At 42.9% G+C, this 18,740-nt stretch overlaps 1 protein-coding gene across 1 annotated transcript in view; it reads left to right on the top strand.

Moving 5' to 3' along the window:
- Window positions 1–18,740, top strand: part of SERAC1 (serine active site containing 1) — a 398,196-nt gene that overhangs the window by 244,244 nt on the left and 135,212 nt on the right. Inside the window, exon 12 of the mRNA XM_077283287.1 lies at window positions 15,270–15,408. Coding sequence (XP_077139402.1) covers window positions 15,270–15,408 — 139 coding nt within the window. The remainder of the gene's footprint in view (window positions 1–15,269; window positions 15,409–18,740) is intronic.

The raw sequence follows: 18,740 nt of genomic DNA, 5'->3' as shown, positions 1-18,740 counted from the left end.
TATTTATAAGGCAAGAAATCCCACTTATAATACCTGACAGAGCACACCTGTGAAGTGAAAACCATTCCTGGTGACTACCTCTTGAAGCTCATCAAGAGAATGCCAGGAGTGTGCAAAGCAGTCATCAAAGCAAAAGGTGGCTACTTTGAAGAACCTAGAATATAAGACATAATTTCAGTTGTTTCACACGTTTTTGTTAAGTATATAATTCCACATGTGTTAATTCATAGTTTTGATGCCTTCAGTGTGAATTTACAATTTTTATAGTAACGAAAATACAGAAAAATCTTTAAATGAAAAGGTGTGTCCAAACTTTTGGTCTGTACTGTATATACACAATCCTCAGTTCAGAAAGCATACTTATTTAGTAATATTAAACCCTCAATGCTCTAGTGAGGGAGGCAAAATTAGCCAAGGACACTGTCCAAAATATAATACTAACAAGGCAAAAACAGTATAGAAAGTCCCAGAAGTACAAATTATTAAGATTTTTATTCAAAACACATATACCATAAAAACAACATATATAATACATGTAGTAGTAGACAAAGCAATTTAATGAGTAACAGGTGTAAGAGCATATATAACATAAATCTCAGTGGGGGTAGAGCATAGTCTAACATCTATATTCTAACACCATGTGTGAACCACTTAATATTGCTCCCTCAGTCTCTATCAGTCAAATATAATTCATAGAAGAACCACCAATGTGGACAAGGTATGTACCACTTTAAGGGAACACAAATACACACTAAAGGTCACACACTGTCCTTACCCATATTTCTTGCCACCTAGGGATCATATGCGGCAGCCCCAATGCGCGTTTCACGTGGATTTCCTCGGGGGGCTGTAGCTGGCTATGTATTCTCTTGCCCAATAAATACTGAATACCGGCCGTCCGAGCTGTAAAGGCACATGCGCAGCGCGTCACCAATCACCAACTGCGTCACATCCGGCCTCAACGTGTAAAGCCTGGTGGGGCAAACCCCCTAAGAAATCATTAGACCAGGATGTACTGATACAAGAGGCCTTCGGGACACCGTCAGAGAGCGCGAACACCGCGCATGCGCACTGGCATAGACGGAACCATGTCATGTCAGGGAATCTCTTTATATGGACATTTTTGTTAAGGGCAAAAAGGGCCCAGCATAAATATGCCAGTATCAGGTAAATATTACATAGAAAACTCAAAAGCAATATAAATATGAAGGAGAGTACTATAAGCTACCTCACTAATTTGTAAGTGCTCATTTTAAAGTGACAATGCAATGACGTTACAGCTGTGAAATGATTAATAAATAGAACCCAACAACAGGGGTGATAGTCCAGCCTAAAATATCAATATTTTGGGGATAAGACCCATTATAATTACAAATACTAGACAGACAGTATGATTTCAATCTAATATATAAATCTGAATGTATGTGAGTGTGCATGTACGTATGTATGTACTGTATATGTGTATGTCCGGGATTGGCATCTGCACCGTCGCCGCTACAGCCACAACATTTTGCACAGTCACACGTCTGAACCCAGAGAGCGTCATAGGCTATGTTGTGAGGAGAAATTTTAACCCCACGCGTTTCAATTCACCAAACAATTTTGCCCCTATCTACTGTACATAATGGGGAAAAAGTGAAAGGAAAAGTGTTGGAGGCAAATTGACAGCTGCCAGATGTGAACAAGGGGGACTTAAAGAATGAGAGCGATGGCGCCAAAGAGTATATACCGTACAGTTGCTAAGGTTGGGCCCCGACATGGGATACTCACCACACACGGGGATATGAACACACACACAAATTGCGCCACACACTACCACGTGCTTGAACACATATACCACCCTCAGCACACATTTCACCACACATACACCAACCTCGCCACATAAAAGTCGAAACACAAAAGTCGCCACTCAAAACTTGTACACGCGGAAAAATTGCCACATGCACAAAAGTTGCAACACATGCAAAAGTTGCCTCACACAAAACTTGCACATACTCAAAACGCACCACACATAAAACTCGCCACGCGCAAAACTCGCCATGCGCAAAACTTGTTGCACACAACTTGCTACACTAACCTGTCACATGCAACTCGACACACAAGTTGCTACACGCATGTAGCCACACAAAACTCAACACACACAACTTGACACATGAAACTCGCCCTAAAACACACACAAGTCTGGTATTATCCTTCCAAAATAAAAATCTCATTAATAAGCTGGCAAACTAGGCTTGATATTGAAGGCTATCCAGGGGTGAAAGCAACTGATACTCTTGGTTGCGTCTACACTGTTCATCCGTCAAATGCAGAGTGCTTCTACCTGCGCATGTTACTTCATGTTGTCAAATGCCCTACATCATTTTCTGACCCGTAGACCGTCGGAGGCCATGTGTGTGAAACATTCAGGGAAGCTTGCCAAAGAAATGGACTTCTGGAAAATGATGGACACTGGGACATGACCCTCAGTGAAGCAGCAGCCACACAAACCCTAAAGCGACTAAGACACCTCTTTGCTATTATTCTAACAACCTGTAGCATTTAAAATCCTCTTGAGATTTGGACAAAGTACAAAACTGATCTCAGTGAGGACATCCTCATGCAGATTAGAAGGGAAAATCCTCATCAACTTCACTGAGGAAATGTTAAATGAAACTTTAATGCTCCTTGAAGATCAGTGCCTAGCAATGTCAGGAAAAGCCTTACAGTTGCTTGGTTTGCCTGCTCCAATAAGAAATCCTGAAGGCATCCAAATGTGTAGGGAGATTTTCATAGAAACAAACTATAATATTGATGAACTGACAGCATTTGTGTCTCAGAACGAGCCAATATTTGTCCAGTTCAAAGGGACGCCTATAACTACATTTTAAGTTTCACTGAAACCAACAAAGGTGAAATTGTCTTCCTTGATGCTCCAGGTGGAACAGGAAAGACATTTGTAATCAACTTTCTCCTGGCAAAATTTCGACAACCAAAAAAGATTGCACTTGCAGTGGCATCTTCTGGAATTGCAGCTACGCTTTTAAAAGTTGGCAGGACAGCACATTCGACATTCAAACTACCACTTAACCTGTCTCATAGTGACAGCCCCGTGTGTAATATTGCCAAGGGATCAGGACTGGCCAAATTGCTTCAAAAATGCAGTGCCATAATTTGGGATGAATGCACCATGTCACACAAAAGGGCTGTGGAAGCAGTGGACAGACTGCTGAAAGACCTGCGTAGCAACAAATATATCATGGGAGGAGTAGTTGTTTTGGCAGGTGACTAACGCCAAACACTACCTGTTATTCCAAGATCAACCCCTGCAGACGAACTCAATGCCTGTCTCAAAGCATCGTACCTTTGGAGAAGAGTAAAGAAAATGACACTGAACACAAACATGAGGGTCTACATGACAGGCAATGTTTCTGCTGGACTATTTTCGATCCAGCTGTTGACTATTGGTGATGGCAAGGCACCAGTAAACTCAACCACTGGACAGATCGCCTTCCCAAGCAACTTTTGTTGCTTTGTGACTTCCATTGAGGAGTTGAAAGCAAAGGTTTTTCCAAACATTCATCTCCACTTCAAAAATTCTGGCTGGCTGTGTGAAAGGGCTATTCTAGCTCCCAAAAATGACAGCGTCAACAAGATCAATCTTCAAATTCTAAATCTCCTTCCAGGTGTGTGCACAACCTACAAGTCAGTGGATATAGTAATAGACCCTGCTCCAGCATTATTTTATCCAACTGAGTTCCTCAATTCCTTGGAGCCCAAGGACTTCCTCCTCACAACCTCGTTCTAAAACCTGGAGCACCTATTATGCTATTGAGAAATTTGGATCCACCAAAGCTGTGTAATGGAACAAGACTCTTAATAGAGAACCTGTTTCCACATGTAATTGAGGCAACCATTTTGACAGGATGTGCCACAGGAGAAGATGTTTTCATTCCAACAATTCCTCTCATTCCATCTGATTTGCCTTTTGATTTTAAACGCCTCCAGTTTCCTGTTCGACTGGCATTTGCTATGTCCATCAACAAGGCTCAGGGACAGTCCTTGAAAGTAATTGGAATCGATTTACAATCTCCATGCTTTTCTCATGGTCAACTTTATGTGGCCTGTTCAAGAGTTGGAACAGCCAAAAATCTGTTCTTCTTTGCACCTGAAGGAAAAACTAAGAATGTCATTTATCAAAAGGCTCTCGAATAAGTAGTAGAAGATTACTTCACATTACTTGGCCAATTTAGTTAAATCTGTGTGGAATATCTCTGGTGTTGAAATGTATGTTGTGAAATGTTTCTATTAGGTTAGTTTTTGCCTTTTAATAATTACATTTCTATTTGTTTTGTGGTTTTTGTGTGCAGAATAAATTTTTGCTAACACATTCTATTTTGCTAACAGCAGTTATTAACCCGGGCGAAGCCGGGTAGTACAGCTAGTTAATTATAAAGTGACAGTGCATAGTAATATGAGAATTAAAGTGACAGTGCTAAAGTTACATGAAAGGGAGCAATTCATATGCTCAATAAAATAAAGTAAAATAAGTGCCTACAATATCATAGCATATATAAAAAAAAAAAATAAATAAAAAATAAACATTCCCCTAAAGACATATATATAGTACACACATATAAACATGATGTACATATATATGTCATAATGACAAATGCATACTACCCAATATCAAACATTGCATAAAGTATAATTTTAATAAAATATACGTCCATTATAAACAAGATGTTTAATATTCCCAAAATTAATTCATGGGGTCCTCCGAAATCAAGTTGATAAGCCAATCACATCATAGCACTTCAGGACGGGATCCAGAGAGTATTACTGTTATATTAAATTACTAAAGAAAAAGAAAGAAAAAGACAAGACAATACATGAATAAAATTCAAATCCAGAGAAAATAGTCCTATAAAAATGGAACAAAGCTCAAGTGCCCATTGAGACCCGCCGGCGCCATAGTGCCCAAGACCGTAATCCAGTGACACTCCCGCTGTGGCAATATCCGTTTTGCATCACCACCTTTGATGCCCAAGCGGACTCTGTCAATCCCCCACATCCTAAACTCTGCTGGATTGCAATAATGATGTATCCTAAAGTGCCTAGGGATTGTTTTCAGTGAGCTCACATCTTCCACGTTTTTTGCCGCCAGGATGTCCCTGACGTGCTCACGTGTTCTGACTCTCAGTTCACGAGATGTGAGCCCTACATATAGTAACCCACATGTACATCTACGCAATACACCACATGTGTTGTTCCGCAAGAGATAAAATCCCTGATTTTATAATTCCGCTGACCAACTGCCAAAGTAAAAGACATTGTGCGGGTGAGATTTTTACATGCCAACTTTCATTTTTATTTAAACATTCCAAAAATTCCTGTGAAACACCTGAAGGGTTAATAAACTTCTTGAATGTGGTTTTGAGCACCTTGAGGGGTGCAGTTTTTAGAATGGTGTCACACTTGGGTATTTTCTATCATATAGACCCCTCAAAATGACTTCAAATGAGATGTGGTCCCTAAAAAAAATGGTGTTGTAAAAATGATAAATTGCTAGTCAACTTTTAACCCTTATAACTACCTAACAAAAAAAAAATTTGGTTCCAAAATTGTGCTGATGTAATGTAGACATGTGGGAAAATGTTACTTACTAAGTATATTGTGTGACATATCTCTGTGATTTAAGGGCATAAAAATTAAAAGTTAGAAAATTGCGAAATTTTCACCAAATTTCAGTTTTTTTCACAAATAAACGCAAGTCTTATCGAAGAACTTTTACCACTATCATGAAGTACAATATGTCACGAGAAAACAATGTCAGAATCATCAGGATCCGTTGAAGCGTTCCAGAGTTATAACCTCATAAAGGGACAGTGGTCAGAATTGTAAAAATTGGCAAACCAACCTTGGGGGTAAAGGGGTTAACTACTTCCGGACAGCCAATAGATGCTAAACATTGGGGAAGTCCAAATTCTACTATTTATTGATGTTCTAAAATGTCACTGGATAATGGAGCAGTCTTACGTGACCGTGCAGCTTTGGAAGCATGGAGCTGGCTGTCAGACACATTCCCTATAGAGACGATTGCTTTCCATCATAAGAGACCGAGATAGTTTTGTTATGCAGCAAGCAGACTGCATTTCTAATGTAACTGAGGATAATATACCACCCCTACTTACAGGGGAAATCAGATAAAAAAATAAAACAACAATTGAATTGCCCCCTAAAGGTCTTTTATGGGGACATAATATGTGAAATAAATAAAAAAAAACAAAAATAAAAAGCAGGCAAAAAAAGACCTAGATTTAAAAAAGCCAATTTAAAAACTTACCAGCCTTGTCTCCAAGTAAAAAAAAAAATGTGTCTGATATGTAAAAATAACAGTTACAGGAAGGGAAACTAATTTTTAAATGCATATCCGTCGTCTTTGACATAAAACAAAAGCCTCATGTATAAGAAAAGATGCAGAAAATGATTTGAATATCTGAATGAAAATTTTTTTACATCTATTTAAACTACATGTACAAAAAATGTGCATGGTCAAGAACTGGTTAATGTACAAATATTTACCCCATGTGGAAATTGCAGTTCATGGCCCTTTTTCCTGTCTTCCAAAGTTGGGAGCTATATGTTTGATTTGATGAAAATTATAAGCAGGCTGATAACATTGTAACCTTCCTGGCCTGTCCTGATTACACTGTCAGATTGCTTTCACAGTTAAGGCTGGAGTCACACATTTTTTTCTCATTAAAGTATCCGTGTGACATCTATATGGCATCCGTATGGCGAGTGTTTCTCGCCGGCTTGCAAAATGGACATATAATAGATCCATGGCCTCAAATATTTTTGAAAGCATATATACAGTATATATATATATATATATATATATATATATATATATATATATATATACACAGTGGGGCAAAAAAGTATTTAGTCAGTCAGCAATAGTGCAAGTTCCACCACTTAAAAAGATGAGAGGCGTCTGTAATTTACATCATAGGCAACATAGACCTCAACTATGGGAGACAAACTGAGACAAAAAAATCCAGAAAATCACATTGTCTGTTTTTTTATCATTTTATTTGCATATTATGGTGGAAAATAAATATTTGGTCAGAAACAAAATTTCATCTCAATACTTTGTAATATATCCTTTGTTGGCAATGACAGAGGTCAAACGTTTTCTGTAAGTCTTCACAAGGTTGCCACACACTGTTGTTGGTATGTTGGCCCATTCCTCCATGCAGATCTCCTCTAGAGCAGTGATGTTTTTGGCTTTTCGCTTGGCAACACGGACTTTCAACTCCCTCCAAAGGTTTTCTATAGGGTTGAGATCTGGAGACTGGCTAGGCCACTCCAGGACCTTGAAATGCTTCTTACGAAGCCACTCCTTCGTTGCCCTGGCGGTGTGCTTTGGATCATTGTCATGTTGAAAGACCCAGCCACGTTTCATCTTCAATGCCCTTGCTGATGGAAGGAGGTTTGCACTCAAAATCTCACGATACATGGCCCCATTCATTCTTTCATGTACCCGGATCAGTCGTCCTGGCCCCTTTGCAGAGAAACAGCCCCAAAGTATGATGTTTCCACCACCATGCTTTACAGTAGGTATGGTGTTTGATGGATGCAACTCAGTATTCTTTTTCCTCCAAACACGACAAGTTGTGTTTCTACCAAACAGTTCCAGTTTGGTTTCATCAGACCATGGGACATTCTCCCAAAACTCGTCTGGATCATCCATATGCTCTCTAGCAAACTTCAGACGGGCCCGGACATGTACTGGCTTAAGCAGTGGGACACGTCTAGCACTGCAGGATCTGAGTCCATGGTGGCGTAGTGTGTTACTTATGGTAGGCCTTGTTACATTGGTCCCAGCTCTCTGCAGTTCATTCACTAGGTCCCCCCGCGTGGTTCTGGGATTTTTGCTCACCGTTCTTGTGATCATTCTGACCCCACGGGGTGGGATTTTGCGTGGAGCCCCAGATCGAGGGAGATTATCAGTGGTCTTGAATGTCTTCCATTTTCTAATTATTGCTCCCACTGTTGATTTCTTCACTCCAAGCTGGTTGGCTATTGCAGATTCAGTCTTCCCAGCCTGGTGCAGGGCTACAATTTTGTTTCTGGTGTCCTTTGACAGCTCTTTAGTCTTCACCATAGTGGAGTTTGGAGTCAGACTGTTTGAGGGTGTGCACGGGTGTCTTTTTATACTGATAACAAGTTTAAACAGGTGCCATTACTACAGGTAATGAGTGGAGGAAAGAGGAGACTCTTAAAGAAGAAGTTACAGGTCTGTGAGAGCCAGAAATCTTGATTGTTTGTTTCTGACCAAATACTTATTTTCCACCATAATATGCAAATAAAATGATAAAAAAACAGACAATGTGATTTTCTGGATTTTTTTGTCTCAGTTTGTCTCCCATAGTTGAGGTCTACCTATGATGTAAATTACAGACGCCTCTCATCTTTTTAAGTGGTGGAACTTGCACTATTGCTGACTGACTAAATACTTTTTTGCCCCTCTGTATATATACATACTGGATGGTGGCCCGATTCTAATGCATCGGGTTTTCTAGAATATGTATAGCAGTATATAGCACAGCCATGTAGTATATAACACAGCCACGTAGTATAAAACACAGACAGCCATGTCGTATGTAGCACAGCCACCTAGTATATAGCTGCCACATAGTATATAGCACAGCCCACGTAACACAGACAGCCACGTGGTATATAGCACAGCCACGTAGTATATAGCGCAGCCACTTTGTATATAACACAGCCCACAAAATATATAGCACAGACCACGCAGTATATAACACAGGCCACGTAGTATATACCACAGCCCACGTAGTATATAGCAGCCAGGCAGTATATAACACAGCCCACGTAATATATAGCACAGCCCATGCAGTATATAGCACAGGCCACGCAGTATATAACACAGCCCACGCCGTATATAACACAGCCCACGTAGGATATAGCAGTGTGGGCACCATATCCCTGTAAAAAAAAAAAAAAAAAAGGGTTATATACTGACCCTCCGGCGTCCACCGAAGCCATCCCAATGCGCGCGATGCGGCAGCATCGTGAGCATCGATGGGCGACGGAAAGTGAGAATAGCACCATTTTTTATTTTTTTAATTATTTTTAACATTATATCTTTTTACTATTGATGCTGCATAGGCAGCATCAATAGTAAATAGTTGGTCCGGGATGGGGCGACACACTGGCACTGACTGGAGGGGAGTAGGGAGGCGGCACTAACTTGAGGAGAGTAGGGAGGGGCCAATTCACGGCCGGACTAAGCCTGTCGCTGATTTCTTACAGAGCTAGATATCAGAATAGCCGATAATTCAATTCTCGGGTTCTGTAAAATCATTGCCGAACCCGACAGGATATGAGACATGGTTTACATAGAGTAAACTATTGCATATCAGTTATATTTTTATATGTCCCTCACTAATAAGGTTAGTAGTATGTGTGTAAAATTTTGGAGCTGTAGGTGTTAAATTAAAGGATTAATTCACGGAAAAAAATGGCGTGGGCTCCCGCGCAATTTTCTCCGCCACAGAGGGAAAGCCAGTGACTGAGGGCAGATATTAATAGCCTAGGGATGGACCATGGTCATTAGCCCCCCTGGCCCAAAAAAAAATCTGCCCCCAGCCACCCCAAAAAAAGGCGCATCTGTAAGATGCGCCTATTCCGGCACTTAGCCTCTCTTTTCCCATTGCCCAGTAGTGGTGGCATATGGGGTAATAAGGGGTTAATGTCACCTTGCTATTGTAAGGTGACATTAAGCCTGGTTAATAATGGAGAGGTGCCAATAAGACACCTATCCATTATTAATCCAATAGTATGAAAGGGTTAATAATACACACACATTAAGAATAAAGTCTTTTAATGTGAAATAATTAAACACTCAGGTTTTCCATCTTTATTGCACTGTCAATCCAAGCGAAGCCCTCGTTCTTCTGTAAAAAAAATCCAAAATAAAAAAGCAACAATATCCCATACCTGTCCGCTGTACAGTCAAGTCCCATGCTGCAATCAATCTCAAGTGGTTACATAGTTTACAACCCGGAGCGGTGCTAATGCTACCGGCCGGGCTGTAAACCACGAAGGAATGGATGAAAAGCTGCCTGCGCAGCCTCCCCGCATGACCGGGCATGAACTCATTAGCGTGGGAAGATTTCTGAACATTTTCCCATGCTGTCAAGTTCACCTCAGGTCAGGAGGGGCCGACTACTGCTGATGTCACTGAGCATGCGCAGACTCACAGCCTGACCTGAGGCGAACTTGACAGCCCATTTTTTAATCTTCTCGTGCTGTTTCCCTTTTTTTTTTCTTATTATCTGAAAAGCCATTTGACTGCTGGTCAGGGAAGCGTGCACTCAGTAAGGTATTTCTTCTGGTGCTGTTCATATATATATATATATATATATATACATTTATTTATTAAAGGTCACCGCTGCGTATTTCTTGCAAGTCACACTGATGGTCCGTGTGGTGTGCGAGTTATTCTCGCACCCATAGACTTTCATTGGCGTGTCTCGGCTGTAATACGGTGCAAATGGCAGCATGCCATTTTTTTATCTCATGGTACTCGTCCATATTACGCTCTAGTGTGACTCTGGCCTAATACTGCCTTCTGAATGTTCAGCAACAGTAATAGCTCACAGTGATGTAACAATTTAGTGTTACATCTGGCAGCATTTACAGTGGGGAAAAAAAGTAGTCAGCCACCAATTGTGCAAGTTCTGCCAAGTTCAAACAGGTGCCATTACTACAGGTAATGAGTGGAGGACAGAGGAGCCTTTTAAAGGGAACCTGTCACCTGAATTTGGCGGGACCAGTTTTGGGTCATATGGGCGGGGTTTACAGGTGTTTGGTTCACCCTTTCCTTACCCGCTGGCTACATGCTGGCCGCAATATTGGATTGAAGTTCATTCTCTGTCCTCCGGAGAGGGTGAACCAAACACCTGTAAACCCCGCCCATATGACCCAAAACTGGTCCCGCCAAATTCAGGTGACAGGTTCCCTTTAAGGAAGAAGTTACAGGTCTGTGAGAGCCAGAAATCTTGCATAGTTTTAGGTGACCAAATACTTATTTTCCACCATAATTTGCAAAATAAATCTTGCCAAATCAGACAAGGTGATATTTTGACTCTCATAGTTGTGGTCTACCTATGATGTCAATTACAGGCTTCTCTCATCTTTTTAAGTGGGAGAACTTGTACAATTGGTGGAAGACTAAATACTTTTTTCCACACTGTATTTCAATTGATATTCCTATCAACAGCAAAAAATGAGGTTATCATACTGCTTCCTTTTTTGAGAATATTAAATGAAAATTCTGAAAAATAAAGGTATAAAATTTGTATATACTTTGAAAGTTTTTCCATTAATTAACCCCTTTCTGTCATTAGACGTACTATTCCGTCCATGTGGGGTGGGCCCTACTTCCCAAGGACGGAATAGTACGTCCAGCACGATCGGCCGCGCTCACGGGGGGAGCGCGGCCGATCGCGGCCGGGTGTCAGCTGACTATCGCAGCTGACATCCGGCACTATGTGCCAGGAGCGGTCACGGACCGCTCCCGGCACATTAACCCCCGGTACACCGCGAGCAAACATGATCGCGATGTGCCGGCGGTGCAGGGAAGCATCGCGCAGGGAGGGGGCTCCCTGCGGGCTTCCCTGAGCCCCCCGCAGCAACGCGATGTGATCACGTTGCTGTGAGGGTCTTACCTCCCTCCCTGCCTGCTCCAGACCCGGATCCAAGATGGCCGCGGATCCGGGTCCTGCAGGGAGGGAGGTGGCTTCACAGAAGCCTGCTCAGAGCAGGCACTGTGAAGCAGCCTGCACTTCTCTCAGATCGGTGATCTGTCAGAGTGCTATGCAAACTGGCAGATCACCGATCTGTATTGTCCCCCCCTGGGGCAAAGTAAAAAAGTTAAAAAAAAATGTTCCAAATGTGTAAAAAAAAATAAAAAAAAATATTCCAAAATAATGGAAAAAAAAAAAATATTCCCATAAATACATTTCTTTATCTAAATAATAAAAAAAAACAATAAAAGTACACATATTTAGTATCGCCGCGTCCGTAACGACCCGACCTATAAAACTGGCCCACTAGTTAACCCCTTCAGTAAACACCGTAAGAAAAAAAAAAAAAAAACGAGGCAAAAAACAACGCTTTATTATCATACCGCCGAACAAAAAGTGGAATAACGCGCGATCAAAAAGACAGATATAAATAACCATGGTACCGCTGAAAGCGTCATCTTGTCCCGCAAATAACGAGCCACCATACAGCATGATCAGCAAAAAAATAAAAAAGTTATAGTCCTGAGAATAAAGCGATGCAAAAATAATTATTTTTTCCATAAAATAGTTTTTATCGTATAAAAGCGCCAAAACATAAAAAAATAATATAAATGAGGTATCGCTGTAATCGTACTGACCCGAAGAATAAAACTGCTTTATCAATTTTACCAAACGCGGAACGGTATAAACGCCTCCCCCAAAAGAAATTCATGAATAGCTGGTTTTTGGTCATTCTGCCTCACAAAAATCGGAATAAAAAGCGATCAAAAAATGTGACGTGCCCAAAAATGTTACCAATAAAAACGTCAACTCGTCCCGCAAAAAACAAGACCTCACATGACTCTGTGGACCAAAATATGGAAAATTTATAGCTCTCAAAATGTGGTAACGCAAAAAATATTTTTTGCAATAAAAAGCGTTTTTCAGTGTGTGACGGCTGCCAATCATAAAGATCTGCTAAAAAACTCGCTATAAAAGTAAATCAAACCCCCCTTCATCACCCCCTTAGTTAGGGAAAAATAAAAAAAAATGTATTTATTTCCATTTTCCCATTAGGGCTAGGGTTAAGGGCAAGGGTTGGGGCTAGGGTTAAGGCTACAGTTAGGGTTGGGGCTAAAGTTACGGTTAGGGTTTAGATTACATTTACGGTTGGGAATAGGGTTGGGATTAGGGTTAGGGGTGTGTCAAGGTTAGAGGTGTGGTTAGGGTTACTGTTGGGATTAGGGTTAGGGGTGTGTTTGGATTAGGGTTTCAGTTCTAATTGGGGGTTTTCCACTGTTTCGTCACATCAAGGGCTCTCCAAACGCGACATGGCATCCGATCTCAATTCCAGCCAATTCTGCGTTGAAAAAGTAAAACAGTGCTCCTTCCCTTCCGAGCTCTCCTGTGTGCCCAAACAGGGGTTTACCCCAACATATGGGGTATCAGCGTACTCAGGACAAATAGGACAACAACCTTTGGGGTCCAATTTCTCCTGTTACCCCTGGGAAAATACAAAACGGGGCTAAAAAATAATTTTTGTGGGGGGAAAAAAAAAAGATTTTTTATTTTCACGGCTCTGCGTTATAAACTGTAGTGAAACACTTGGGGGTTCAAAGTTCTTACAACACATCTAGATAAGTTCTTTGGGGGGTCTAGTTTCCAAAATGAGGTAACTTGTGCGGGGCTTCTACTGTTTAGGTACATTAGGGGCTCTGCAAACGCAATGTGACGCCTGCAGACCATTCCATCTAAGTCTGCATTCCAAATGGCGCTCCTTCCCTTCCGAGCCCTTCCATGCGTCCAAACGGTGGTTCCCCCCCACATATGGGGTATCAGCGCACTCAGGACAAATTGGACAACAACTTTTGGGGTCCAATTTCTCCTGTTACCCTCGGGAAAATACAAAACTGGGGGCTAAAAAATAATTTTTGTGGGAAAAAATTGTTGTTTTATTTTTACGGCTCTGCATTATAAACTTCTGTGAAGCCCTTGGTGGGTCAGAGCGCTCACCACACATCTAGATAAGTTCCTTAGGGGGTCTACTTTCCAACATGGTGTCACTTGTGGGGGGTTTCTACTGTTTAGGTACATTAGGGGCTCTGCAAACGCAATGTGACGCCTGCAGACCATTCCATCTAAGTCTGCATTCCAAATGGCGCTCCTTCCCTTTCGAGCCCTTCCATGCATCCAAACGGTGGTTCCCCCCCACATATGGGGTATCAGCGCACTCAGGACAAATTGGACAACAACTTTTGGGGTCCAATTTCTCCTGTTACCCTCGGGAAAATACAAAACTGGGGGCTAAAAAATAATTTTTGTGGGAAAAAATTTTTGTTTTATTTTTACGGCTCTGCATTATAAACTTCTGTGAAGCCCTTGGTGGGTCAAAGCGCTCAAAACACATATAGATAAGTTCCTTAGGGGGTCTACTTTCCAAAATGGTGTCACTTGTGGGGGGTTTCAATGTTTAGGCACATCAGTGGCTCTCCAAACGCAACATGGCGTCCCATCTCAATTCCTGTCAATTTTGCATTGAAAAGTCAAATGGCGCTCCTTCGCTTCCGAGCTCTGTCATGCGCCCAAACAGTGGTTTACCCCCACATATGGGGTATCGGCGTACTCAGGACAAATTGTACAACAACTTTTGGGGTCCATTTTCTCCTGTTACCCTTGGTAAAATAAAACAAATTGGAGCTGAAGTAAATTTTTTGTGAAAAAAAGTTAAATGTTCATTTTTATTTAAATATTCCAAAAATTCCTGTGAAGCACCAGAAGGGTTAATAAACTTCTTGAATATGGTTTTGAGCACCTTGAGGGGTGCAGTTTTTAGAATGGTGTCACACTTGGGTATTTTCTATCATATAGACCCCTCAAAATGACTTCAAATGAGATGTGGTCCCTAAAAAAAAATGGTGTTGTAAAATTGAGAAATTGCTGGTCAACTTTTAACCCTTATAACTCCCTAACAAAAAAAAATTTTGGTTCCAAAATTGTGCTGATGTAAAGTAGACATGTGGGAAATGTTACTTATTAAGTATTTTGTGTGACATATCTCTGTGATTTAATTGCATAAAAATTCTAAGTTGGAAAATTGCGAAATTTTCAAAATTTTCGCCAAATTTCCGTTTTTTTCACAAATAAACGCAGGTACTATCACAGAATGTTTACCACTATCATGAAGTACAATATGTCATGAGAAAACAATGTCAGAATCACCAGGATCCGTTGAAGCGTTCCAGAGTTATAACCTCATAAAGGGACAGTGGTCAGAATTGTAAAAATTGGCCCGGTCCATAACGTGCAAACCACCCTTGGGGGTGAAGGGGTTAATTTAGTATACATTAGTTGTTATTTTATGCCTATGCTTTCATTTGCACACAATTCATTGCCTGTTGTTTTTTGTTGTTTTTCCCCCTTAAGGTCAGCATTTTTAACAATATCTTTTTTTCTTTCATAAAATTGTAGCCAGCTCATGAAAGCAGATGTTCTTTTTGTGCATGGTCTCTTGGGAGCAGCTTTCAAAACTTGGCGCCAGCAAGATCGCGATCAACCATTGGATGAAAGTGTTGCTCAAGAAGACGACTATACAGAATGTTGGCCAAAGGTACTGTTATCACTTCACCTACATTTACAATATGCATCGGGGTAAAATCTTATTTACACAGAAATGATGAAAAATGTTGCAACATGGTTATAGCTTTAGTGCTTATAGACTGTTATACCTTAGAGCAGGCCTGGGCAAACTGCGACCTGCGTGCCACATCCGGCCCCCTGACTGCTCCTGTCCGGCTCGCTGACACTCACAGCCAGACAGCTGGAGAAGAACTGATCTATGATCCTGATCTTTCTCAGAATCGTCATTGCGATTGTAGCCCTGCCCCCATCTTCTCATTGGTGTATGCAGAGCTGCTCAGTTCCTGGCTTGCATAGCTGGTGAAACCTGTGCAGGAGGTAGTGATGAGCAGTCTGGCTCTTTGTGGATCCTACATGGATCCCTATTAAATGTGTGTTCACAATAGGTGAACATAAATTTATGTTGACAGTAATGTGTCCGGAACCCCAGCCACCTGTGGCAGAGACTCCGCCCACTTGCTATTAAACAATTAAATTGATGAGTGGGTGGAGTTTTGTTTGGGTGGGCGGAGTTACATTTCCAGAATACCAGAATTTTACACCCAGTGAGAGCCATTCAGAGAATTTAGAGGCTCTCTGGGGTGCCTGCTCCCATAATTCACAGCAGGGAGCTGGCTCTTTGTACTGGATCATTCGCGAACGATCCATCACTACTGGGAGGCAGGGCGGTCAGGACAGGAGGAGGGAAACACTGACAACACCTATCTGCTGTAGATAATGGGCAAGTGAGTCGCCTGCCAGGGCCTTGGGTACTCGGCACTGGGTCCGTTACTTAAAGGGACGTCATGGCGGCGGTGACCCGATCTGTGGCCCTGGGTGCCCATGTTAAAGGGATAGTCTTTTAAGGGATTTGTAAAACAGTAAATGTTTGTGACGCCATCTGTGGTATTCGGTCAGGGATGACCAACGCTGCTTAAAGGGGTTCTCTGGGGTGATGTTATGGCAGCCAGATGGTATAACTTCCCACAGGTGAAGTAGGTCCCATGGGCTCCCGGTGAATAGATGAAGGATGGTGAGTGGTGCAGTTAAGAACGAAGGACACATTTGTGCAGTCTTTTTACCTGGTTTACTGATGGTAGCAGGTAGCCACAGTCCAGGGCACAGATCACAGGTACAGGCAGGGTCCAGCCGGCTTGGAAGCGAGTTCAGAGTCCAGCTTTATCAGGTGGAGTTAAAAGCCTTCCTTCTAGCACTGTGTTGTTATAGTCCCTTACTAGTAGCCTATGACTTTATAGCAAGATCCTCTCAGTTATCTCTGTCCTTTGTGTAAGTGGGACACAAACCCGTATGACAGGTGACTCAAGCCTTTTTACAGGGTCTCTATCAGGACCCGGGCTCTGTGTGTCACTGTGTCTCCTGAGTATTAGGGCAAACAGGTAATGTATAATCCAGCTGTCCTGCCGGTTTCTGCTATGTGTCTCAGAATCCCACAAAAGCCTCGGTCTTCCGGCTAATGTTGTCTGCGCTCAATCAGGGATGTAGCCCAGTCCCAGCTATTCTCCCCTGTTGTCACACTGCTGTGCTTTATTCTCCGGCACGTTAGCTAAAGGCTGTTTTTCCTTCTGTAACTCGCTATCTAGGAGCTACAGCACCTCAGGCTGTACGGCCCCTCACCCGTCCTTCTGCCTCAGACTGCTCCCATCTGCTGTCTGGCACCAACTGTGTTAGCTGTGGAGTTCCCGCCTCTGCACAGGGGGTATCTCGAACCATCTCCGCTGCGGTCTCCCATTCTTCTCCAGCCGCAGTAGAGTCTGCTCAGCAGAGACGTCGGTCCCAGCGTCTAACTCAGGCTGATACTGGACGACTGGTTACTACTGCCCTTCCAGGCTCTGTCCTTGTAGCCAGCAATGTTCAGCAGAGAGCAGGTCTTTCTAAGACGAAGTCCTGCTTTTCACATACTGAGCATGCCCACGGGACGACCTCCCATTGGAGGTCGGGGGTCACATGCTCAGGTCCTGTTGCAGCTCCTATTGGTCCATTTGGAAGGTCTTGTAGCACTGCCGCTATAAAAGGTTTGCATGGCCGCTCGGCCATGCGCTAGTGTACACTTGTGAATGTGTGTGTGTTGATGAGAGAAAGTCGCTCTTTAATTATCCCCTCTCTTGTGTTTGACTACTCCCGAAAGGTGGATGATTGCTATCTAGCGCCCGACTTGTTATCAGCACTAGAACACACGAAACAGCATCTATTTGCTGTGACCGCCAGTGCGGCGCCATGCGCTATCACAGTGCTTTCCTAACCCAAGTCTGGGTGATTAGTGGCGTCCGCCAGTGCGGCAACGCACGCACTCTCGTGCATCTTAATTATTATTTCTGTTACTCTGACACCACAGTTGCGGTGTCGCGCCAAGAGGTCTAGTTGTACTCTATCTCGAGTCTTGGGGTAAAGTTCTGTGACTCCTTGCTTGCGCTCTTTGTGCGGTACCGCGGCCCTGTGATGCAACAGGGTTCGCTTTCTTCATACTGGGTGAAGTTAACCCGTGTGTGAATCCATATTATACCACCATATAGTCCGTCATTACTTAGCAGCAGATTCCATCTCTGCAGGGTGGACCCCGGGCTGCGAACGCACCTTACACTATCTTTCTAGGTATTTGGTGCGTTCCGCTAGCCCTAACATTACCCTAGCGCCAGGGTCTGGCTAGTAATGACGGACAAGCGGCAATCCTTGTGGTACATCCAGCAGCTGGAGGGTAGGTTGGTGGCTCTCGAGCGCACAACCTCAGCTGTGGATGTTACCGCAGTAGCTGTTCAGGCTGCTAGCGTGGCTGCAGCAACCTTGTCCACTGCCACCCCTGTTCCGACCCTATGTCGCCTCCCGCTGCCAGAAAAATTTTCTGGTGATAGAAAATCTTGTAGGGGTTTAGTGAGCCAGTGCTCTATACATCTCGAGCTTCTGGCCGCACGTTTCCCCACAGAGCGGGCTAAGGTGGGATTTATTGTGTCTCTCCTGTCGGACAGGGCGTTGGAGTGGGCTACGCAAATGTGGGAGTGTGGCGATCATGTGGTGCAGTGTGCTCCTTTGTTCCTGGGCTCTCTGAAACAGGTCTTTTGAGGACCTCATGTCACCCATGATACGGCGCTCCAACTGTTGGCATTGACTCAGGGCTCATCCTTGGTCAGCCATTTTGCCGTCCACTTTCGCACCCTAGCATCTGAGCTGGAGTGGTCGGATAAAGCCCTTATTCCGATATTTTGGAGGGGGCTGGCTGACCATGTGAAGGACGCTCTGGCCACAAGGGAGATTCCCGCCACACTGGAGTTGTTAATAGCTGTGTATTGACCTCCGTTTTCACGAGCAGAG

Source organism: Ranitomeya variabilis, chromosome 2 (genome assembly GCF_051348905.1).
Source record: "Ranitomeya variabilis isolate aRanVar5 chromosome 2, aRanVar5.hap1, whole genome shotgun sequence".
NCBI classification, from domain to species: Eukaryota; Metazoa; Chordata; class Amphibia; order Anura; family Dendrobatidae; genus Ranitomeya; species Ranitomeya variabilis.
The sequence above is the reverse complement of the archived record's forward strand: the minus strand, read 5'-3'. Positions and strand labels throughout refer to the sequence as shown.